The sequence below is a fragment of the Amaranthus tricolor genome, chromosome 10 (assembly GCF_026212465.1).
Source record: "Amaranthus tricolor cultivar Red isolate AtriRed21 chromosome 10, ASM2621246v1, whole genome shotgun sequence".
Lineage (NCBI taxonomy): Eukaryota > Viridiplantae > Streptophyta > Magnoliopsida > Caryophyllales > Amaranthaceae > Amaranthus > Amaranthus tricolor.
In genome coordinates this window covers 19127627-19154037 of record NC_080056.1, presented here as the reverse complement: position 1 = coordinate 19154037, position 26411 = coordinate 19127627, and the positions used below count along the sequence as shown (strand labels likewise).

The 26411-nt window shown below is 31.2% G+C and overlaps 2 protein-coding genes across 2 annotated transcripts; both read left to right on the top strand.

Moving 5' to 3' along the window:
- Positions 1-6173: 6173 nt before the first annotated feature.
- LOC130825784 (pectinesterase inhibitor 11-like) lies at positions 6174-6989 on the top strand. The gene has a single exon (XM_057691191.1). The coding sequence runs from the start codon at positions 6221-6223 to the stop codon at positions 6839-6841; it is 621 nt and encodes a 206-aa protein (XP_057547174.1). The 5' UTR covers positions 6174-6220; the 3' UTR covers positions 6842-6989.
- Positions 6990-10633: 3644 nt separating this feature from the next.
- LOC130824935 (uncharacterized) lies at positions 10634-11545 on the top strand. The gene has a single exon (XM_057689959.1). It carries the CDS (start codon positions 10634-10636, stop codon positions 11543-11545), a length of 912 nt encoding a protein of 303 aa, XP_057545942.1.
- Positions 11546-26411: the final 14866 nt, after the last annotated feature.

Below are 26411 nucleotides of genomic sequence, written 5' to 3'. Positions count from 1 at the left end.
TTGAAATAAGTCGAGCCCTTATGTTTGAGGCCCATGTCCCATCTTACTACTGGCCCGAAGCTATAGCCACCGCCACATATCTCACAAATCGACTACCTTCAAAAGCCTTGAAATTCCAAACTCCTCTTGAAATTCTCCATCATCACAAAATCACTCCCTCTCTCCACTCCTTACCCCCTCGGATCTTTGGGTGTGTGGTGTATGTCCATTTACCTAAATCTGCTAGAAATAAACTTGAACCCAGGGCTATTAAGTGTATCTTTGTGGGTTATGGTGTTCACAAAAAGGGGTATCGCTGTTTCGATCCTACCCAAAATAAACTTTACACCACAATGGATTGTGATTTCTTTGAGAACACATATTTTTTCTCCCAGCCTCGTCCTCAGGGGGAGATTGTATGTGATGACTTAAGCTGGCTTACACGATCTGTAACTAATGATCCGAACCCAAAAGAGCAAGTAGATAGTCCCGCGGATATTGCCACTGAAAACATAGTTCTTCCTTCTCCTCAAACCTCCTCCACCTTGTCTGAAGCATCTAGTGAACAAGAGGTTGTTTGTGAAACTCATGACATTCAAGAGGTAATCACTGAACCTAACTCCCAGAATGATGTGCCCTGTACTATTAACCCCTCATGCAGGTATGAATTACCTCCAAGAAGCAAAAGAGGCATCCCTCCAAAGCGGTATGATCCTGAGTTTGAATCACAAAGATCTCGATATCCAGTTAGCCATGATATGGATAAATTAGCACAGATGGCAGTGGCATTCCAAACCAGTCTATACTCGAATTCCCTTCCTCGTAATACTGAAGAAGCCCTCCAGGATCCTAAGTGGCGAGAAGCAATGAAAGAAGAGATCGTAGCTTTGAAGAAAAATAGAACATGGGACAAATGTGTATTACCTAAAAGGAAGAAAACTGTTGGTTGTAAATGGGTGTTCACAATAAAATATCATGCTGATGGGACAATTGAAAGATACAAGGCTCGTCTTGTAGCAAAAGGGTATACACAGACATATGGGATTGACTACTCAGAAACTTTTTCACCAGTTGCAAAGATAGACACCATCAGAGTTCTATTCTCCATAGCCGCCAATAAGGATTGGCCCTTATATCAGTTCGATGTAAAAAATGCATTCCTTCATGGTGAGATCGAAGAAGAAGTATACATGCATGCTCCACCGGGTTTTTCAGATGGATTTGCTCCAGGAGAAGGGTGTCGCCTGAGAAAAGCTCTGTATGGTTTGAAACAATCTCCAAGGGCTTGGTTTGGAAGATTTACCATAGCTATGAGAAGATTTGGATATGAACAAAGCAACTCTGATCACACCCTATTCTTGAAGAAAGAAGAAGATCGTATCACTTGCTTGATCATTTACGTTGATGATATGATCATAACAGGGAATAATGAGGAAGAGATTAGGGATCTTAAAGAGAAATTATCTAAAGAATTCGAGATGAAAGACTTGGGGAATTTGAAATATTTTCTTGGTATCGAAGTTTTCCGTTCAAGGAAAGGAATATTCATCAATCAGAAGAAATATATCTTGGACCTACTAGTAGAAGTAGGTATGATAGACTGCAAACCAGCTGAAACACCTATTGTTACTAACCACAGATTACAAACAACACCAGGAGAAAACCCAACTGACAAAGAAAAGTATCAAAAATTGGTAGGAAAGCTGATCTATCTATCTCACACTAGGCCCGACATATCTTATGCAGTTGGAGTTGTGAGTCGTTTTATGCACCTACCCCAGACATCTCATATGGAAGCAGTTATGAGGATCTTGAGATACTTAAAAGGTACAAGTGACAAAGGTGTCTTCTACAAGAAAAATGGTCATCTAGATCTCATTGCATATACTGATGCTGACTGGGCAGGTGATCGGGACAGCAGAAAATCTACATCGGGATATTTTACCCTTATAGGAGGTAACTTAGTTACTTGGAAAAGCAAAAAACAGAAAGTGGTCGCACTATCAAGTGCAGAGGCAGAATTCAGGGGAGTTGCTAAAGGAATAACAGAAATACTATGGCTCAAGAAACTCTTATGTGAACTAAACTTCCCTCCTACAGAAGCATGCAAATTATTTTGTGATAACAAGGCAGCAATTGGCATATCAGAAAATCCAGTTCAACATGATCGAACGAAACATGTAGAAATTGATAGACACTTCATAAAGGAGAAACTGGAGAAAAAAATAATCCATATCCCACATGTGAAATTAGAAGATCAACTTGCAGATATTCTCACAAAAGCCGTTCCAGCAGAAGTATTTGAAACTACTTTAACCAAGTTAGGTATTGGGAATCCCATGACCTAACTTGAGGGGGAGTGTGGAAATATTACTGATTTCCTAGAATCTATATTTACCTTATTTAGTTCAATATTTTTAGGTAATTACTGATTTCCCAAGCTAAGTATTTCCTGATTTAATTCTTAGTTTTTTGTATAAATGTAAGGGCTGTAATCATAATGAAAATCAATACAAAAATACACAGTATTCATCCCAAATCAGTATCTTAAATCTTTCAATTTTCAACATCTCTCCAACCGTAATTTGTGTGCCATTATATTTACAAGCGCTCTGATATCGTTTTTATAAGAGACGACTCTTCAGGCCCAGGCCAAATAATTAAAAAAAAGAAAAATCTAAAAAATGATGTGCGTGTTTGATCTTATTTGGAGTTGGTGTTATAATAACGTAGTGAAGTTGGTATATTATAACCTATTAAAGTTGATGTTATAACCTCTTAAAATTGGTATTTGGAGTTGGTGTTATAACCTATTAAAGTTGATATTAGAATCTATTTGGAGATATCAACTTTAATTGGTTATAATACCAACTCTAATAGGTTTTTAATACCAACATTAATAGATTATAACATCAACTTCAAATAGAATTATACAACACGCATCTTTCTGGTAGTTATTTTTTATTAATAATGGACCGATCCATTCAAACGCGTTTTTTATGAAGACGGTCTCAAATAAGAATCTGTGTTATACTTATTGATTTGATGTTAAATTGAAGTTTTAGCTTTTATTACTTTTCAATTCGATTTAATTTCGGTTTGATTTGCTTTACTTTGATTGAAGTTCAGGCACAGGTAAAATTTAAGTCGACTATATTTCATGTTACCGATTTGGTTTTTGTAAGTGTGGTATCTCCATGTCTGTTCTTCTTGTATTCAACCTCTTCTTCTACTGTATTGTTCTCTACTTTAAGTTAGTTTTTTCAATGTTGCTTTATGCATTGTGTTATTTTTCTCCGTATATTACTATGTAGAATATATTTTTATTAGCACATTATCATGTAAAGAACAATAGGAGTTGTACAACTAACTAGAACTATCTAAGAGGTATTTTGTAAATTTGAGTATTGGTTGTTAGCTATTTAGTAGAGAAAAAGTGGGCCAATAAGCCAAAAGTCAAACAAAAAAGCTAGCTCGAGTAGCTTTTTTTATTTTGGTTTAAAAAATCAGCTTTTCAGCAACTTTAAAAGCCATTTACCTGCCACTTTTTCTGTCTGTTTGACCAACCAATAAGCCAAAAGTTAAAAGTCAACCAAAAAAATAAGCCAAAAACTATAAACTAAACACCCCCTAATATCCTTGTGATGAAGTATTGTCTGTGTTGTGTCGTCTTGTGTGATGTGTGAGGGTTATGTGATAGCATGAGCATGAGGTTTTAGCTAGCAAAATTTGATTAACTTTGTTTTTCTTGAATTGCTTGCAAAAACGATCTATATTGATTATCTTTGACTTCTTGAATTTTCTAGAAACCAACTTCTATCTTTTTTTTGTTGTTATAGATTACTAAAGTTATTTTGGCTAATTTCATTGATGTATTTCAATACAGTAGATAAGTATACTGAAAATAATATTGGTGTTAAAATTTATATATTTTTTTATTTCTTTCTAGTTTTTTATATATAGACATACAAATTATAATATGTTATTTTTTTATTTGTAATGAAATGGATTTTGGATTCTAATAGCCGAAGTTGTTATATCAATGCAGTAGAGTTGAGATAAATATATTCATGTTTAATTTGCAAGGAAGACGATGAATTTATATTAGTTATAAAATGTTGTGTGTAATTAGCGAATAGTTTTTTACTTAGAACTATGTATATTTATGGAAATACTTTTGACTAAGGATGTATAACAGATTTGTCACCACTACCACACTATTAGTTGAATTTTCGTGCAAATAGTATTTATTTTATCCACAAGTTTAATTGTAGGAATGATTTGTAGTTGTGTGTTGTTTATGTAGTAGACGAGTATAATTTGTCATAGGTTATTGTATGTAGCAGAAGAATATGATTAGCCACGGATTAATTAATGTGGCAGAAGATTAAATTAGCCACGGTCAAATACATGTGACAGATTAATATAATTAGCCACAAATAAAAGCATATGGCAGAAAAATATGATTAACCACGTGTTATGTCTGTGGCAAAAGCATACCTATACTAAGAAGGGAGTATCATCTATTTTGTTGTGAGCTAATCCAACTTGGTTAAGAATCATGCTCCCTCTACTTAGTTTAAATTATGATCATTATCTATTATCAAAACAGGCACAACCATCACCATTATAGTCATTGTATCTCGTTTATAAATTATGATCGGAGTCTGAATAGGGAAGGAAAGCAGCAATCAGTATCCATAAAGAAAGATATGGCCCTAGAATTCATTGGCACGAGAGAAATCACTAGAAAAAAATCGCACAACCATTTTGATGATTTAATGTTTTTTTGTTTTAATTTACTCTGAGTTTCTGGCGATTGATATTTAACTAATGACAATTTTTTAAAAAGAGGTATATAATTAACCACAAGTAAAAGCATGTTGTATAAAAAGAGGTATCTTATATCCTTTGAATTGTTATTGTTATTAAAAAATCTTTATTACTTTTTAAAATGAATTATATTGTTAGTTATACATTATTGTTTACAACAATTATACATTATTGTTTACAACAATTTCTCTATCCTATAAATACGATTTTATTTTTGTAAAAATCATCACTTATTAATGAAAAAAGAGTAAACTTGATAACTATAATTTACACTTACATTTGTATTTTTGAATTATAATGTTTTATATATTTAAATTAAAAACTCCGTGCATGCACGGGTGTTTATACTAGTTAGTTTATACTAGTGATTAATATTAACAATTATTTAAAACACCTTTCCAAACACTCCTAAACATTTATACCCAAACGTTAATATTCTCAAATTATTTATTTATTTTTTTATAATTGAAATCTAAATTTAATGAATTACTTGTTCCTAAAAGCAATCTTAACAAATAAGACCGCACCGATTTAGAGAAGTTAGTTGAACATGATATCCGGTTTTATAAAAATTCCGATTTAGCTTCCACTTTATCGGATATTCGATCCGATTCATCCGGTTTTCAATTATGAGATAAATTGTCCGATTTTTTGAACGAGATATTTCAAATTTGATAATTCAAGTATACTTTTACACACTTCTAAATACTCTTTCCGTTCTTTTTTGTTTGTCTACATTAAGTTTTTCTTCTTTACGAGAGAAATTTAAATTTGATTTTTGAAGTATATAAATGGTGTTTGGAAGATGGATGATAGCTGGTAGCTGATAGCTGATTATAATGGCTGATATGATCAACTGATTTTATTAACTGGGTTTGACCAGCTGATTTTAAACCCGCTGTCATAAGCAACTTGTCCAAAGACAGGATTGTTCAAAAACAACTTACTCGTATCAATTAAATGTTTCAACCAGCTACTTCACCAAACACTAGCATTAGCTATTTTGACTACCCAACCATCTATTTACATCAAAATAAGCTAAAATTGCTAAATAAGCTAATTTGCCAATCACTACCATATTCAAGACAAAATATATTCATATGGGATCTTGTTAGATTCATCTTGATGCAGAACGGCTAAAAGATACTGTTATTATTAATGTACTAAAGAATGGAGCAGTAATACAGAAGTAATTATTAGTTCTACAAGCACTAAGAGTGGAAATTTAACACAAAATCCAGCTCAAAATGGGTCCTCCTTGGACTGGAAATACAACAAGACATGTGAACACCTTCTCCTCCAATTTATTACCATCTTTTTCCTTCCTAACTTCCACTTATATAAATACATATTTTTCCCTTATATATCTATGTACATTACATAAAATTTTCAAAATATAATTTTGTTTATGAACTTGTTCATGGCTACTTTCATTTTTCCCTTATTTATTTTCTCTCTCCTCTACATCACCTCTTCCGCGGCGGCGGTAGGGCCCGCCTCCACCACCACCACTAACAATTTTATACAATCAAAATGTAGCTCCACAACCTACCCAACAGTTTGTGTCCAATCACTCTCCTCCTTTGCCAATAAAATCCAAACAAGCCAACGCCAATTAACACAAACTGCTCTTATAGTGAGCCTAGCCAAGGCCCGTTACACTAAAGCCTATGTGGCCCATTTGGCTCATTCCAATGGGCTAAAGCCCAGTGAATTCGGGCCAATAAAGGACTGTTTTGAGGTCATTGGAGACACTGTGGATAGACTTAGTATGTCGATACACGAATTCCAAAGCGCAGCCCGAGCCCATTCTAGTGATTTCTTATGGCATATGAGTAATGTACAAACTTGGGTCAGTGCCGCTCTTACGGATGAAAACACTTGTGTTGATGGGTTTTCGGGTCGGGCTGTAAGCTCCAGGATGAAAAATGGTATTAAGACTCAATTTCAGGGTGTGTTGCAGTGTACAAGTAATGCTCTTACTTTGGTTAATCAGTTTGCTGATAAGTATTCTCCTAATGATGTATGATTATTGATTAAGAAATATAATCAATTAAGAAAATTTTGTGAAATAATTGAAGAAATTTGAGATTCTTATGGTTTAATAGATAATGTATACCAGTGTACTACTAAGATATGATGTATAGTGAAAAGAAGCTTTACACTTCTAGTTTAAACCGTAAGCTCATGAGTTTTCCATATAATATGCTTTTGATATATCTTTGATCCAATAGTTTATTGTATTATCAATACTATTCCCAATCCTTAACGACCTGTTTGGTAATTGATATAAATGGTGAAAATAAATAACGATTTGTAGTTTAAATTTTTATAATATTTAACATGTTATTTTCATGGTAATGAGATTTAATTATAAAATGATTTTTTGTTAATAATTTTCTAATGAGAATTTGAATATAAAATGGTTTTTTGTTAATAATTTTCTATTTCTACAGAATACCACATTTTCAAATGCTAATGCATTAAAATAAAATTAACCAAAAAAATAAAATTGATGAAGGAAAACAAACATGACCATCAAACTTTTTTAACAGATATTTCTACCAAAATTACGCTAATTTTCTATCATATTTTCTACATTTAGTATTACTAATTAATAAAGGGCGGAGCAAAACTTGACAAATTCAATAAAGGCCCTCTGTAATTTTAAAAACTATGATAATTTTCTAACAATTTTGTATCTTTAAACACCTAACATATACAAAGTAATTTAATATTAAGACCCTTAATTTTTCAGAGCCTTGTACAGTCATACATATTGAACATGCTAATAACCTCATAGACTAATTATCAAACCCGCAATAAAATTATAATACGATACTAAACTATTGCATGAGTCGACCATTTAAATTTGCTTGCTTACATGACGAAGTAAAAGATCACTGAATTTGACAAAATTAATCTTTAAACACTCAAAGTTATATTGAGGAAAATATATATATATATATATATATATATATATATATATATATATATATATATATATATATATATATATATATATATATATATATATATATATATATATATATATATATATATATATATTATATATATATATATATATAACAATTAATCTAATGATCACGTCTCTTAACAAAAACTAAATGATAATTTATTGCGATAGTAACCGGATTTAAGGAGTTACCTGTTTATAATTTAATTAGTGGTTGGAGAAGTTATTTCTATTACTTGTTTAAATACCTTTCTCAAAATCTTCATTCTACTTTAATATTTATTTACCAGGCTCTCAAGAGTTCAATTCACAGTTCCTTTTTAGTACATATCTTAATTTTAAAATAAAATATTATTTTAAAAAAATATTGTTTTTTAAAAAACTGTAAAAAACTGCTTTTTTTAAGATGAAAAATTTTCTGATTAACTGTCTATTCCCATGCAAAATAAAACATTATTAAGTAATAAATCAAATTTTTTCATTTTTTTTAAATTAAGGCTTATCAATGGTGGAAAACAATGATGTTGAAGATGACAATTATGGCTATTTTTTATAATTTGGGGTTAAAATATTATATTTAGGGTCATAACATAACATATTTGGGGTTATCACATAATATATTTGGAGTTATAACATGATATATTTGTGGTTATAAAAAAATATATTTGGGGTTATAACTCATTATATTGGAATTAAAACTTAATATATTTGAGGTTTTATAACATAATATATTTGCTTGTATTATTATAATATCAATTTTGTAGTATTATATCACAAATATATACTGTTATAAACCCAAATCTATTACGTTATAACCGCAATCATATATTTTGTTATAACCCCAACTGTATTATGCTATGACTCCAAATATATTATGGTTATAAACCCAAATATATTATGTTATAATTACAAATATATTATGTTATATGTCCCAATATATTATGTTATAACCACAATTGCATTTATTAATTTCTCCCAAACAGTAGACATTGTTGTCTTATTCAACATCACTACACACATGAAGCTTAATTTTAAAAAAAAATCAGAAAATTGTAAATCCAACTAATATATAACACGATCAACCCAAAAAAATTGAAAATGAAAGCTTTAAAAACGAAAATGATGAAGTATATATACATAACTTTGATGGTTTTGCAAATGTTGAAGAAGATAAACAGAGAATAAACAATGGAGTTTGAGAGAGAAATATGGAGATTGAAAACCACAAATAAAGTTTGAGAGAGGAAGATGAGTAATTTTATCAGGAAAGAGAAAAAGGAAAACTGAAAATGAAAATTAAAAAACATTGTTTAGAAAGGTTAGTTATTTTTAAATTTAATAATTGGGCTGGTCCAAACTTGAGACGTATTTTGTAAAGACAGTCTCAAGTAAGAATTTGTGTTTATTTAGTATTCACTTATTTCGAAAATATTTTTTTTCAATTTGATATATAATAGGAGTTCTTATCCAAATTTTTGAGACTGAATAACTAATTTTATGACCTCCAATGTGCAGTCATTAGATAATAGTAATCCCTCCTAATTGGCTTCAGGGCAAAATCCAAAATAAAATCAAAGAATATGGATATTGTAGAATATCATTGTCAAATAAAAATATAGAATTAAATTACTAATGCACCATTTGTAAATGTATAGCCAAAAACCATAAATCAATTATCTAAACTCTTATTTCAAGAAAGTTTAACAAAGTACCTTAATCAATGTAAAATTAAATTACTAATCAATTGAAACTCTAATAAATTCCAACAAATTGTATATATGAAACCTAAATTTATAAATTAACCTCCAATCAAAACAAAAATCCTAAATTGCAACAAGAGTTGAGAAACCTATAACAGATTAAATATCATCAATCATGAATCAACAAACAATGTTTTAACAATTAACATTCAATGAAATGAGAAATGTATTAAATGATTTAGAGCATATATACAAGGTGTAAAGGTATAATTTTAAGAATACTAAGTACACTAAAATATACTCCCTCTGTTTTCGAAAGTCCTTCCCATTTGGAATATGGGAAGGAACCAAGGGAAGGGGAATCTATAATTAAAAGCTAATCATTGAACATTAGAGAAAGTAAGAAATATATAATTAAAAATAATAAAATCATTAAATAGTTGAATCATTGTGTACAAATCTAATTTTATTGAAGGTATACCAAAGATTTTTTACATTTATGATTGTCAAAATAAAACAAAAAAAAATTAAAGCTCTTAATCTTGAGCAAAATAAAATAGCCAATTACAATGAGAGTTTACTAACACATCAGCCTATAGATGAACATGTACATGGATTAAGCTTAAATCAAATATCAACCCCAATTTACACTATAAATACGAAAATTATCCTCAAATACATCAACAATAACTTAAACCTTTACAAAATTAGAATCAGAAACTTGAAACAATAACTTGAACCTTTACAAAATCAAAATCTGAAACTTGAAATAGTCTAATGAACTTTTTACAATATCAGCAGCAACAGAGTACTTAGAGCAATAATCAACATCAATACTCAATCAACACAGGCTTCAGTTTTGGCTTTTTACTCATTTGTTTCATAATTGATGATTTTTCAGATTTGAATCTGAAAACAGTGCAACATTATATGGTGATTCTGATGGGGAAGAGGATGTATTAATGGAAGTAGAAGCTTTACACAATAAAGAAATAGGGGACTTAGAGCCTCTTTTAGACCTCAACGGTCCCCCACCATTGTCACCCATTGCAAATGATCCAATTCAAAACGAAATTGTAAAACCAATCATAATGAACCAGATGAAAATCAGCCAACTCATCATAAGCCGAGATTGAACAATCAAATGCGACAAGAAATTTTACTACACTTACTTAACATATTTGTTGCTGGAAATCTTCCTCATGGTTTAATTAACAAGACGGCGGAGAAGTTTGGTTATTCCCGAAGGACCATAAGCTATTTATGGAACAAGGCCGAGAAACAAAAGCAAACATCCCAAAAGTATGATTTAGATCATAGCTATCACAAGTGTGGAAGAAAAAGAATTACAGTCCCATATGAAAGTATCGCAAGCATTCAAATGGGTGATAGCACGTGCATAAGAGACTTGGCAAGTAAACTCAACTTAGCACCATCCACTGTATGGAAGATGATCAAAAGAGGGGAATTAAATCCTCACACTAATGCAATGCATCCAGAAATTTCAGAGGATAATAAGCTGGTAAGAATTCATTTGATTATTAGTTTACTTGTACAAGATTCGATTCCAATTCAACCACAATACAAATTTCTATATGACTTTGTTCATATCGATGAATTTTACTTGTCAAGAAAATCACAGCAAGTTTATCTTGCAAAAAATGAACCTAAACCTGACAGAAGTGGTAAATCATCCAAAATCATTCCTAAAATTATGTTTATGGGTTGTGTGGCAAGACCTAGATGGAACCAAATGGGTGAATGTACTTTCGACGGTAAGATAGGAATTTTTCCCTTCATCGAAGAAGCACTTACAAAAAGGGCTTCAAAGAATAGACCAAAGGGGGTGATTGAAACAAAACCCATAGAATCAGTCAACAAGCAAGCAACAAGGCAAATGCTAATTAATAAAATACTTCCAGCAATCAAGTCAAAGTGGCCTAGTGAAGGAGAGAAAATCATTTTATTCAACAAGATAATTGCAAGGAACACATTACTCAAGACCATGTTGAATGGCAAGCACATTATAAATAAGATGGTTTTACATTTATTTTAACTCAACAGCCACCAAACAGTCCAGATTGCAACATATTGGATTTGGGTATTTTTAGAGTATTCAATCATTAATGCATAAAAAGATGCCAAAGTGTATTTAGAAGTTAGTAGAAGCAGTTCAGGAAGCCTTTCTTGAATTACATCCGAAAACACTTAGCAATGTGTGGATGTCCTTACAATATGTGATGAATGAGATACTCAAGGAAAAAGGGTGACGTTCCCCAGAACAAAAGAAACCGCTTGAAGATAATGGCATCCTACCAAAACAAGTATAAGCACCCAGATGGGCTGTTAATGATTGCATTGCAATGGCATATGGAGAGGAATATATGAACCAATTGTTTAGAATCAATTTATAATCATGTCCAAGTTATAATGCTTTATCTCTTAATGAAAAAGACTTTTGCATACACATGTCTTAGTTAGTCCCCATCAATCATCGAATAATATACAAAGGCTACATTACGAGCTACCCGAAAGTGTTAAAATCAAATTCTAAGTTCTAACACAATGACAACAATTCGTAATTAGCCATATTAGTATATTTTCTCATTATTATTGACTCATCATCGACATTATATAGGTTAACATTGTCTCCGTTAGTCCCCAATAATCATCAAATGATAAACTAAAGCTATATTATGAGCTACCCGAAAGTGTTAAGCTCATACTTAAACACAATGGCAACAATTCATAATTAGTCTCATTTGTCTATCTTGTCATTATTAAAGACTCTTTATTGACATTTTCATGTATCATAAAAATCCAAGATCGACATTCACTTATCATAAAAAGCTAATTAACATATTCAACACAAAAACCCAACAATACTAAATTTGTCGAAGAATCAAGATATCAAAAACCTAAAATTAAGAATCAACCCATACATACATGTACAATGGTACTGCATTTTATAAACACCAAAAAAAAAAAAAATCAACATCAACTTATAGTTTAAATATCACAACACAATAGTACTCCATTTTAAATATCACAACAGTACTCTATATTTACAAACATCGAAAAATCAGCCAACCGAATATCATAATAGTACTCCAAATTTACAGTACTCCATTTTAAAAATTAACATCAACTTACAGTTAAAATATCATAACACCAAAAAAAAATTCAAGATTAACATTACCAAGACAACAGTTTTCCATTTTCGAAGCAACAACCAAATAAACAAACAATATCACAACTTTAAAATCAGCCAATTTCGAGCAACATCAACCAAAAAAAAATCCAACAGCAATAGTCAATATTTACGAACGTTTAAATAAATCAACCAACCTCACCTTGGGTTTAATTATATTTGATTTAGGTTTTAGATTTACCCCATTTTCATGTTTGCTAGAAGAAGCAATACTTCTTTTTGCAAATTTGTCTAGAAGACTTATTCTTCTTAGGATCTTGTGGTGTTTCAGGAACAACTAAAGTAATAGGGGACTTTTTTGAATGAAGATCTTCTTCTACTTCAACAAGGGTAGAAGTAGCATTAATTATCTTCAATATCTTTTAAAAATCTTGTTTCCATTTCAGCAGAAGATACAATTCTTTTAAGAAGATCAATGGAATAAGAATGTCACCTACCATTCAAAGAACATCAACACTGAGAACCCCATTCACAATTACCATCCACTATTAAAGGATGATCTCTATAATAAGAAGCCATTAAAATAAACCAAAGGGTGTTTCGAATTTTTTGGGCAAAAAATCTAAAATTTATCTCGTTTTAAAGGGAATAAAATGAAAGGAATTAAATTTGAAGAAATAAACCACAATAGATGAAGGTAATTCAACAGATCTGAGTTTTATGAGTACAGAGAAAATAGAAAATGAAAGGGAGCAGTGAGAAAGAAGATGGAGTGGCGTAAAAGAATCATGAAACTAGCATTTATGAGCACATGGAATAACGTGTAGGAAGGTTCTAATTTTGGGTATTTTCATGCCCAAAATCATAAAAAGTAAGGACATATTGGTAAAATACATGGCACAATATGTAATTTCAAGATTTTGTATAAGGGTATTTCTGTAACCGCCTCGAATTATGAAGGCAAACACAAACTGCAATTTAATATTAATCAAGCGGAAGCTTACTTTTGGCAACACAATTAAGGGGTTACTTAAAGATCAAACCAAATCCAAGTATAATACTTGTACCAAACCAAAGCAATATAACAGAAGTCTTAACTGTCCAAAATATAGGAAAATTACAACCAAATCGAAATAAGTCCAAAGTTCAAATTACATCCTTAAAATAGTGTAAATCTAAACTAATAGTCTCTTAAATACAATAAAGAGATCTAAACAAAAGGGGAGTCATACTCCAACTCGGGTTCATTTTCCGCTCGCATATCCATTCTCTGTTGAGGTGCCATAGGGGTTTACTCTAAAAACAAAACCATTGGAAAAACATACAAAGCATAGTATCAGCAAAAAGGTTGAGTATAAACACACTAGTGTCCGTCAAACAAGTTATTAAAACCTTTTTTTATTTGAGTAAATTCATTTTGAAATATGCTTTTTCATTTGATAAATCATATTATGATTCAAATCCAGTTCAATGGCTCTATAGTCATTTCAAATTCTCATTTGTTCATCATAAATCATAAGATCTCAATGGATCCAAATCAATTTCAAACTCATATCATAAGTTTACATGGGTACTCTGTGAGTCATCCCGTGACTCGTTTGGTAGTCAGTCTACCGTCCGCGACATGTTCGGCAAGTGTAACACAATGGTATTGTGAACAATACGCGCTCAGCATTGGTGAGTGTCGTTTAATCATGCACACAACATTTGCTGTGGCATATGTACCCGTCATTTAGGCTAAAACATTTTTTGTACATAATATATATCTTGTAATTTTAATAGCATTTGAAAGTCAAAAATATTAACTTTTTCCATATGATAAACATCTTTAATTTAAACATAGCAAAACATACTTTATTTGCGACTTAGCAAAATCAAATCATAATATTTTCCACATGGGTAAAACATGCTTAGCATAATCATATCATTAAACATAACCTTTGTATTATATTGGGGCATCACTAGCATGTATGGAAATGCATCGTAACAAAAACTGATTAAAGTTCAATACGATTTTTTTAAGGAAACCACTAAAATGTTTCGTTTCAATCCTTCTTAAAGTTAAATATAACTTAAAAGGGTTTTGAAATTCATTCAAAACAACTAGAATATGATTCTAAAGTCTATAAAATCATTACGAAAGAAGATTTCATAAAATACTATTTTCTTCAATATGAGATAGTTTTGTCGGTAATAAAATCGATAATTGATTTACAAAGTACATATTAATTCTCCAACAAGGCCCAAATTAATCAAATCATTATAATACATTTAAAATGAATTCAAGGTTGTCCCATCAGATTATAATTGGTTATGCGAATTTATAACGATCTTACAATTATTTTCGACACTTTGGGTATTTACCGTTATTTAAATGGTGTCTTAAATCCGTAAAATTTATAAACCATCTAATTTAAAATTAATATATACTATGAGGCAGTAGGTTATTAATATAATTATAAATTTTTTATATAGGTCTTTTTTTACCCAAATTTAATTAACAATATTACACCATTTAATAAATAAACATTATCTATTAATTTCATAAATTAGTAAATAATTAATAATTTATTTTATAAAATTATACCAAAGTTTTAGAAGTCATATAATATGTTTATTAGGCCATTTGAACTTATAAAACTCACGTATGATGTTTTATTATTTTGTATAGACATTTTATCGATAAATAGAATAAAATAGGTTTAAAATTATTCGAGTCCGAATAAAATATTATAAAAATTTATTAAAAATTTATATGATATTTTAGAAGCTATTTTAAGGGGTATAGAATTTTAAATAATCATTAAAAATCATGTTGGGTATTTTTAATAATTAATATCGTTAGTTTATCGATAAACCGAATAAAATTTATTTAAGTTCATATATGGTCACGAAAATCTATATTAATTTTTAAACATGTATCTACTGTTTATATAAGTGTCTCATAAAAGTTTCATGTCCAAAAGATGTCATTTACTATTTATTTTATATTTTACCGTTTTCAAACTTACCGATTATTAATAACCAAGTAAAACTTATTAAGGTCCTTAAATGTCAACGAAACCTTCCCAAACTTTTACCAATTTTACCTACTGTCCATATGAGTATGTGATAAAAATTTCGAGTCAATATGTCTTTGTTTGGTAATTATTTTATATTTTACCATTTTACAATTTACCGTTAAACAATTTAACAATTATTCAAAAAAAAATAAAATTCCAAACTAAATATGTTCTGGCCAAATCTTTTTGGAGATATTATAATATATTTTTATTAATTATTTTTGATGATGAAGAGTTCATCTGATACCATGTTTTATAATAAGAATATTTAACACCTTAAAATCCATTAAAATATCAATTTAACGAATAATCTCAACAAAAAGTATCCAAGAAATTTTCTTAACATATAGCTAATGGAAATTTCTTTTAAAATGAATTTTATATATTTTCAAATTCATATAATCATTTTCATCACAATAACTTTCACAAAGTAGTGTTAAACATACCTTTAAACATACAATAATTCATAAAATCTACATGCATAATGCCCACAATAATAATACATGTAATAAATTATTTCATACTCAAATTTATCATTTTGACATTATTTTTCAAGATTTAAGAACTTCTCTTTTGGAATTTTATTTTTTTAAAAACAAGTTTATACACAAACTTTTCCAACTTGTTCTTAAATCCTTTATAAATCAGCCCATGTGACATACGACTCCAAGCCTATATAATTATTCCGTAAGCTCCTACGCATTCTTAGAAATGATTCTAACTTCGGGTCCTGGCCCTTCAAGTCTCAACTCCAACTCTTTAACTAAACATATTGCATTCATCCAAAAATCAATAATAATTTTGGATTTCTAACATGCACTTTTCCTAGTTAGAGTTGTTAGCCTAATAATTGTGATGATTTTAACATATTTGGAGTATACTTATTATGTTGAGCAACATACTTAGTTAAGTCCCATAATTTTATTTGAATCCTTTAAGTAACAAAATTTATATGTTTGTGGAAATACATCTTCGTACTTTCTATTATGGCCTATTTTTATAGATTTATAAGTGATGATTTTCTTAGTTTAGAGATAAAATACTCATTGTATAATGATAGAAAGATTCATGTAAAAAAAAATATTTTACATGAACAAGTTTTAACAAAAACTAGTGGAATAAAGAAATGAACATAACTTACTCTATACTTGGTGGATTTCTTCAAGTTTGGTGTCTGTGGAATGCTCTTAAGATGAAGATTATTTTTATGGGAGATTGAGTTTATAAACATAAATTTTCAGAAGTTTTAGATGGGTTTTTAAAGGAGATTTGATGAGAAAAGAAGGTGTTTTAGTTATTAAAAGTTTGAAGGATTCTAGTGTTTGTTCATGGATGAACTTGGGAGCAATGTGTTGGGGTTTATGGCTAAATAATTATTCAGAAAATAGAGTGTTTTCGCTTCAAATATTTTCCTCTTGCATGCTTGTAATGATGCACAAGCTTTGGGTAGAACAAAAGGGGTTCTTGGGTAGAGTTTTTAGCTTGTGTATGTAAATATACAAAGGCTATAAGGGGGAGTAGGACAGCATTAACATGGCTGGTTGGGGTTGTTTTTTTAGTGATTTTTGTCCATCATTTGATCTATTATAGTGTAGGAAAGGTTTATCTAAGATAGTTTAAGGTTTGGGTAAAAATTGTTGTACATGTAACAAGTTATGTAACTTGTACTTCATGTTTAAAAATCAATTGTATATGTGTGGAATATTTAATTTACTCCCATCATGGTTACATAATATGCTTGGGTAATAATTAAAATTTTCTCGAACTGTTATGGATAGTTGCTCAATTTAAGTTTTACCTCCAAAGTTTACGTTACTTCTTACGATTCATTATCACGTTACGAATTAACAAGTTTCTAATCATTGTAGAGATTTTTCAAATTACTACCTTCACTAATTCAATTATAATTAGTAACGAACAAATATATAAGAAAAAAATTAGGCGTTAAAAACGACTAATGAAATCTCCTAATAATACGACTGTTTCAATTTCTGTCAAAAAAATATCCCAAAATAGAAAGATTCTAAATAAGACCTTTTAAAAATTTCCAAATGGGAAAAATGGGAAGGACTTTCGAAAACGGAGGGAGTAATAAGTAAAAGCCCTTAGTAATATGTGCAATTTTAAACTCTTTGTTTACCGTTTTAAACTAAAATTATTAAAATTTATTAACGAAATTAACGTTTGAAATTACATGATTTCTTTAAAGATTTTGTTTAATATTTAAACTATTAATTTGGATAAGTGCTTATTTGGTTTGAATTATTTTAGTAAAGCCATATTGTGTATATTTATAAAGTTGTGAAAGTGTATAACAAAAAATTTATAATAAATCTAATTTAGTAAATAAAAAAATTAAGTTATAATTGCAAAACAAATAAAATAGTACTCTTTAAATATTAAGGTCAATTCTTAGTATATCATTTCTCTCCAACATAATAGCAGTAGTACTTATAATAATTATAGTAAATAATACTGATGATAATAATAACACACACACACACACATTGAATTAAAATGAATATAATGTTTATTTAGTTGAATATGAGATCGTGTGTAACCGCCACGAATTATGAAGGCAAACACTAACTGGAATCTAGTATTAATCAAAAGCGGAAACTTAATTTTGCCAACACAATTAAGGGGTTACTTAAAGGTGAAACCAATGCAATATAAAAGAAGTCTTAACTGTCCAAAATAAAGGAAAATTATAACCAAATAGAAATAAGTCCAAAGTTCAAATTACATCCTTAAAATAGTGTAAATCTAAAAAACTAAACTAATAGTCTCTCAATTACAATAAGAGATCTAAACAAAAGGGGAGTCATACTCCAACTCGGGTTCATCTACTGCTCGTATATCCATTCTCCATCGAGCTGCCGTAGGGGTTTACTCTAAAAACAAAACCATTGGAAAAACATACAAAGCATAGTATCAACAAAAAGGCTAAGTATAAACACACTAGTATCCGTCAAACAAGTTATTAAAACCTTTTTGATTTAAGTAAATTCATTTTGAAATATGCTTTTTTATCTGATAATTCATATTATCATTCAAACCCAATTCAATGGTTCTATAGTCATTTCGAGTTCTCATTTTTCATCATAAATCATAAGATCTCAATGGATCCAAATCAATTTCAAACTCATATCATAAGTTTGCATGGGTACTCTGTGAGTAATCCTGTGACTCGTTTGGTAGTCGATCTACCGTCCACAACATGTGTAACACCCCAGAATTTCCGACCCCTTAACGAAACCAAAACCGTAAAGGACGGGAGGAAATTCGGGTGTTACATAAAAGTCAAAGGGAAAGAATTTAGATAAACTTTAATTATTAACTTTAAAAAGCTAAGTGAGTGGAAATTTTGGCAGCATCTGCCTTAAAACTGGGCGTTTTTGTAGAAAAACAAAAGTTAATTAAAAAGCTAATCAAGTAAAAGCACTAACGGTCTATCAAAACTATGTCACGGCGGAATGATTCGTCGCCGGCCTCTCAAATCAACATGCTAAATATGGATCGTGGTTCCAGTGTCGACGTTTGCGTTTTTTAAAAAAAAATGACTTAACTCCTTAAAGCCATACAGAATTATAAACTACGCAGCGGAATACAAATATACGAGGGAGGAAACAAGGCCTCGTAACAAAACATATACAACCAAAGTTTACAAAAGATAACAAGAGCTACATAATCGAAAGATGGCGGCATGACACAGGTTATGCTTCGCCCTCATCACTCTCCCCAAATGCAATGCAATGCAAAAGAAGCTCCAATACCTGCTACGCCAGTCTATAATCCTCCTGCTGCTCGACATTAGACCAAAGGCCAATGCGTCATAGCAGGACAATCATAGAAAGTCATCAACAATCAAACATAAACACAAACACGTACACGTCAGTAACTAACATCAAATATTATAAGACCAACTACTAGATAGCATTATATCATAAATCAACATAAGATGATTTCATAAAACGCAAGCACAGATAGTAACCGTTTATCGGCCACTTATACTTCTTAATTTCATTACGCGCCTTCCAACCCGAACCATGTGCTCTTAGGTAGAATGCAGGTCTTCGCGCTCCTCCTTTCAAACATAAACTCTTGCAAAACACGCATAGTTCAACTCGACCAAGGCATTAACAGAATACCTAACACACGACCTTTTAGAGCTTATCTATCTTAGGGTAAGTGTGACCATAGTCTGTAATACCCTTGAGGTAACTCAACTTAGGCACACTTCTCAGTAGCATAAACTATTCTATCAATAAGTAGATGTTCTATCAAAGAGTAAATATTCTACCAAAGAGTAAACGTTCTATCAACGCGTAAGCTTTCTACCAAAGAATGAACCTACTATTAATAAATAACTTTCGATCAATGAATAAATTTTCTATCACTGAATAGTTTCCTATCAGTGGATCTTTTCTCTACTTCCTGGCATAGTGACACGACCAAGGGCGTTATCGGCCATCCGGCGCCCATTGGCAAAGTACGAGCTCATGCCCCCTCCAGCTGACCCTCTCGGGTCCTACCTTCGGGAAAAACCTAACACACTGGGGTACTAAACCAGTGAAGAGGCCACCATATTGGGGTTTGCAAGGCCCGTATGGTATCACCTCGGTCAAGGGGCGGTATCGGCCATCCGGCGCCCAGTGACCCAAGCATGCTCATACCCCCCTTACGGTGGTCCCGTCGAACCTCACCTAGGGGACTAATAAAACAACCGGACATAATCCAGTTAAGTCACGCCAGCTAATCATAATATAGTACCTTATCAGATGGGAATAACTTCCACTCTCAACTATTAATGAGCGCCCTGGGATAGCAGCGCGCCAAAACCCACTGAGCCACTCAATAGAATATGAAATTCACCTATAAAGGAGTCATTCTAACTCCAACTAGGCATAATCTAATTCTTAAATAAATAAGGGCGAGGGTGGTCCCCACCTCCTACTAACACTTTCATTCTCTATAACAATTCTAAGCGCAAGGATTTCATAGTCGATAGCTTTTCGTATAAGGCGTACTCACTAGTATCTCATAGTTTTGATGTAGTGCATATTATTACAATAAACAATAATGTCGTAAATAAAATTGCATATAAGGGTTCGTTACTGCGTGTACGTACCTGTAATCGTCACTGCACGATCAAAAGTCACAAAATCACCCAACTAAGGCTCTAGTTTCCTCTTACGAAATGAGCACCTATATAAGTTATGAGTAGAACTAATAAGTTCCCTTAACTACTTTGTCATACCAGCTAAAAGCCAGAGTAACCACAATCGTCCATTCACGACAAGATTTCAATTACTTCTAACACGTACGCATCTCATTCAACACCAAGCATAATCGTCAATTCGACAATAACACAAGTTTTTCCATCGACAAAGAATAAAAGGATTAGTTCAAGTGTTTCATTACACCAGCTAACTTTGAGTTATAACGATTCACATTATCTTGAAATAAAACGACGATTCAGACTTAAGTCTCACAATGTTAGTGTAGAGCTAATATGACGACAAGAACGAATCTTAAGGTTATCGCATAGCATTATCATTTATTACATTCTCCAAGGTTGAGCTAAAATCAAGACATCATAAAAGTAACTTCAATAATTCTTAACAGTTGACGCTATACGCTATGTTCATGGCTCATCACAATTATGTGTTTATGATTTCATAACAACCCAATGAGGTATTAGTAACTCTAACAATTAAGTCACTAAAAATTAGCAACTACTACTCTCAATTAACAACCAAAACCATTTTTATAGTCAACTATAATCAAAATCATTACTAATTACCACAACGATAATCAACCAAGTCTTAAAATAATTTATAAGGCTATTCGATTAATCACCACACCACCAAAGTAGCATACACCACACACACTACTAGAAATCTCATTTCTAAATCAAACTCTAATTATTTCATGTTCAAAGATAACACTATTTCTGTTACCTATGATAGGATTAAACCATACTAATATACAATCAACACAAATCCCATAATTTCTAATCACACTTCAAACCTTAAATCATGAATATGTTCAATTCATCAATTAAACTCTTAACCACAAAAGAATTCAATGAAAAATAATACAAAATTCAACACTTTTCATCCACATTTGAAAAACCCAATTCATAAGTACATTCTAATCATCAATCCAATTCTCATCCATAACAAGATTCAATAACAATCATACAAATTTCAACACTTTCCTCACAAACTTTATAAATTTCAATTGGAACAAGAAGGAATCAAATGGGGGAAGAGGAGGATGAACCTCGTGGAGGTGGCGCCACAGTCCAGAACCGGCTGGAAAAAGCCCCAAAATGGGCCAGCAGCTGGCAGTTGATTTCTGCGAGCGAGGAGGGAAAACGGGTGCTGGTGGTGGTGTTCTTGTGAGACGTGCAGCAGCTGGTGGCAGCCTAGCTGTTCACTGGTGGCGCAAGGGGAGAAGAGAGGTTGCTGGTGTCTCTGTGGCTACTGGGCTGCTGTGCGGGAAGGGGAAAATGCGGGAGTGAGGGAGGAAGGAAGAAGAAGAGAAAGAAGGAGGAGAAGGGGAAGGGAGCGACGGCTTGGTCAATGAGCATTAGGGTTTCACGGTTTTTATACTCATTATTATTATTATTATCTTTTTTTTTTTTGGATTTATTTTCTTGCGAGACCAACTAAGAAACTCACCTTCGTGGGCTCACACATTTTAATAAATAATCATTTTGATTCGAACCTCTTTATTTAAGATATCGTAACTATATTTTTAATATATATATATATATATATAAGTTAACATTTACATTCATGTATGCAAGAAATTTATTAAACTAATTCAGAAATAATTTAATATAATTGTAAAATCTTTAAAAGTTATTAAAATATTAAATAATTTCATTATTAAAATCTCGGGGTGTTACAGACTACCCCCCTTAAAAGGAGTTTCGTCCCCGAAACTATCGCGACCAAGGTACTAATTGTGAAAATTTATATTTCTAATAACTCAAGGAGGTGTCTTAACGATTTTAAGCCCAAGGAATTAGCTCAAAGATCGTGACCTTATTGATACTATTAACAAAAGGATACTCAATCTATTAGAATATTCATACATATATTTCATTTTGAGTATTCATAATCACCTAAATTAATTCAATACCCAATCAAAACATGTAAATTTCACACAATTGACTTAACACAACCAATCAAAAGCATGTAAAATCATACAATTGATTCACACAATCAATCAAAGCATGTAAATATCACACAGATAGGTTAAAACAATCAATGAAAAGCATGTAAGTTTGTAATGGGTTGCTATCATAGAGGCGAAAATGCGTGAAAACGCAGGAGAAAATGCGTGTAAATGCGCGAAATTTACCGCATTCTACCCCCCTTAAAACTTAGTTACGACCCCGTAACTCACTAACCTCGAAACATATGCAAGGATAGTTTGGTTAGATCATGAAACTTTAATTATTTAATTTCTTTGATCTCAGTACTACACACCTTAGTATCTAGGTCTCAAAGTGTTCTCTTAGTAAGACAAGTCTCCTCAATGTTAACAAAAGTAACAGATCTAGCAAATGTGGCTTTTAAAAAAAAAGTGTATTACTTGAGCTCGTAACAACACAAATGTCCTGTTACCTAATGTATTTCTTCAAACTACACCTAAGGTCGTACTTTCTGATAATCTTAAAATGTACGAAAGATTTAACTATTATAACTTGAACTATAGATGGCGGTAAAATATCAAAACAACAAGGTCCTAAAAGTAAGGTGCACGAAGTTGCTCGACACTTAACTCGTATTACAATTAGACCCTATACCTAAGGATACATGAATCTTACAAAACTGGTTGGTTATCAACTCCCAAATCGATTCACCACTAACTTTACCTATCCTAACATAATCCTAACCTTTTACTTAACATGAAATGCTCTTTTCACTAATCATATATGATCAGATTATTTTATAACATTCTAGATCATACATCATGACTTGATTAATAGATTAACAACTCGAATTAATAACTCATAACATAATACATGTTTCAAGTATATAATCCAATTATATATGCTATATTTTAGCAAGAGACTGTAGTCAATAATCATACATTCACAGCCACGATACTAATACACATATCATAGTTGTTCCATTATAATATCCATTATCCATCATAATATCAAATTCTAATTATGACAATGTGAGGATGATTTAGATTCATGAAAGGCAATGTCAAAGGTTACCAACATTTTCTGGCTATTCACTTACTATGCGCCTAGATATGTTGAAAGTATAGAATGTATATCAATTAAGATCACGAACTTATACATGACTAAAGTAATGTATGATGTACATATATAACGGCGGTGCTAATGGTACTAATAGGGTAATAATAACAGTAATGGTCAACAAAGATGACATTTTATGTATACATAAAAATATGCACGATGAAAAGTAACTGATGAACACACCTACATCACCGCAATTTTCAATATCAATAGCAAAGCAGTCATGTATCATACAGTTTGATAAAGTTGTTATCAACACTAATTTCACAATATCCAATCTTCATAACATTTCCATCACAATACTACCTCTAACTATAAGACCGTTATCGCAACCACATGATTGCTACATTAATAATCCTAACACTATACAAAGGTACAGCGACACAAGCCAACAAAATAACACAACACTTGAAATTATGCATTACAATTATTCCTTCGCAAACGAGTGAAATTCAGTTGTCCTTCGACCTAAGATGCGAAACTTAAAACTAACAACTATAACATAATCATTTGTATTAAAACACGTCAAAATTTCAAAACTCTTTTCATCAAATGCTTATTACAATTCAATGATTTAGTAACATCAAATTAAAACTCTTCTTAACACAAGTGCGAATTTTATTTAACTCTCCTTATCGCATAATAATGATTGTGAATAATAATCGTTTAAGACATAATCCATTATCTCGATCCATTTCTCAAATTGTGATTATTCGCATAATCATTGTCATTTCTTCACTGTTTAGGTTTAAAATACCATAACTCTCCAAATTAATTTACCACGTATCACATCAATCCTTATTAAGACAATAACTTGCGTAAAGTCAGCTTCATTTAGAATCTCATCTAGGTCTTATCATTTCAATACACTGGCTATTAAATTGGTGATCAATGAGATACTCAAAAAGACTTAAAACATTTAACTGTATCTTACATGCACATCATCAGATTATTTTATCCTTATGGCTTGTAACTGCCCAAAAGGCCATGAGGGAAAACAAATAATAATATCATTGATTCCCTTTTAATTTCAAATATCATTCTATCTAGCTAACGTTTTAAACCTTCACAATTCTTCTTCATATTGTCATCCGATTAAAACATTCATCACTCCATATAAGCATTTAATAAGACAAAATTATCAATTTTAACTCCATAGTGCTTCCTCGAATCAATCCTTAGGCCCCTAACATGCAAATTTGTTTACGATGATTATTCTTTAACTATCCACTTTAATACAAAGCTATTGGCTCATGTATGAATGATATATCATGTCTCAATGAAATACAAAACATAAAGGACTTGTGAATGATATTTTTCTCCTTTGATACTCAAACTCATATATCTTCAAGAAAAAAAAAATCACCCTTATTTTATCCAAGGAACCACTTCAATTTTTTTTTTTTTGACAACAAATAGTGATTTAAAGGTCGTTATCACTCGGCGAACATGAAATACTATATTCATTATGATAAGAGTTGGATGCTTACAAAAAATCAAAATCAATGATAGGGGACCCTTATAGTATATGATTCATCAAAATATATATAAAGTGATTACTAAGGCTAATATGTTGACTATTGTTTTCACTCTCAACTGATTCTCAAGGTCTCACTACAAGCATAAGAAGTTGGGTTAGAACTAACGAATATATATTACATTAACCAATTTAAAGCATCAGTCCCAATCACCGTATGAGATTGAAAACGTTCATTGGTAGACACGATTATGCCACCCTAAAACTCATCACCAACATCACTATAGCTAATTACAGAGGTCGAGAGTCTCAATTTAGGAAGATTATAACTTCAAATGAAAATATTAAGGCGGTCCTAGTATGAACAACAGTACTAATGTGATAATTTAGTTCAACTGATATAGCATCTTCTTTAAACACTTAGAGACGTTGAAAACAATCTCGCAACTTCAACTCATCACTATATGAAGAATATATCAATAATACTTTTATAAATCATGGTTCGAAATTGGGGGTTGAATTCTCAAACTATAAACTCTTAACGTGCTCTCGAACTTCTCCTTATATTTAGGTTTTAACGCATCTATACTTCAAAATTGACCGCATTATTATCATCAACTGGTGATTAAAACTTTATTTACAAGATATCGCATACAAGACCCTTTCTTTCATTTACAATATATTGAATTCTTATTGCCCTTTAGCTCTTATCCTTATTCTAGTTCAAACTACTTACGCTTGTACTTGCACAGTCATTAAACATATTGAAGAGAATTATGATCACCATCTTCTATGTTATGATGGACGAATGCACTTTTCAAGGGAATGCTCAAGCAGATAAATAAACAGTGGATTCATGTATAGGATAAATATAAAAAATCGTAAGCTTTATGAAAACAATTAACATGAACAAATATTCACACATAAGACTAAATTTCATAT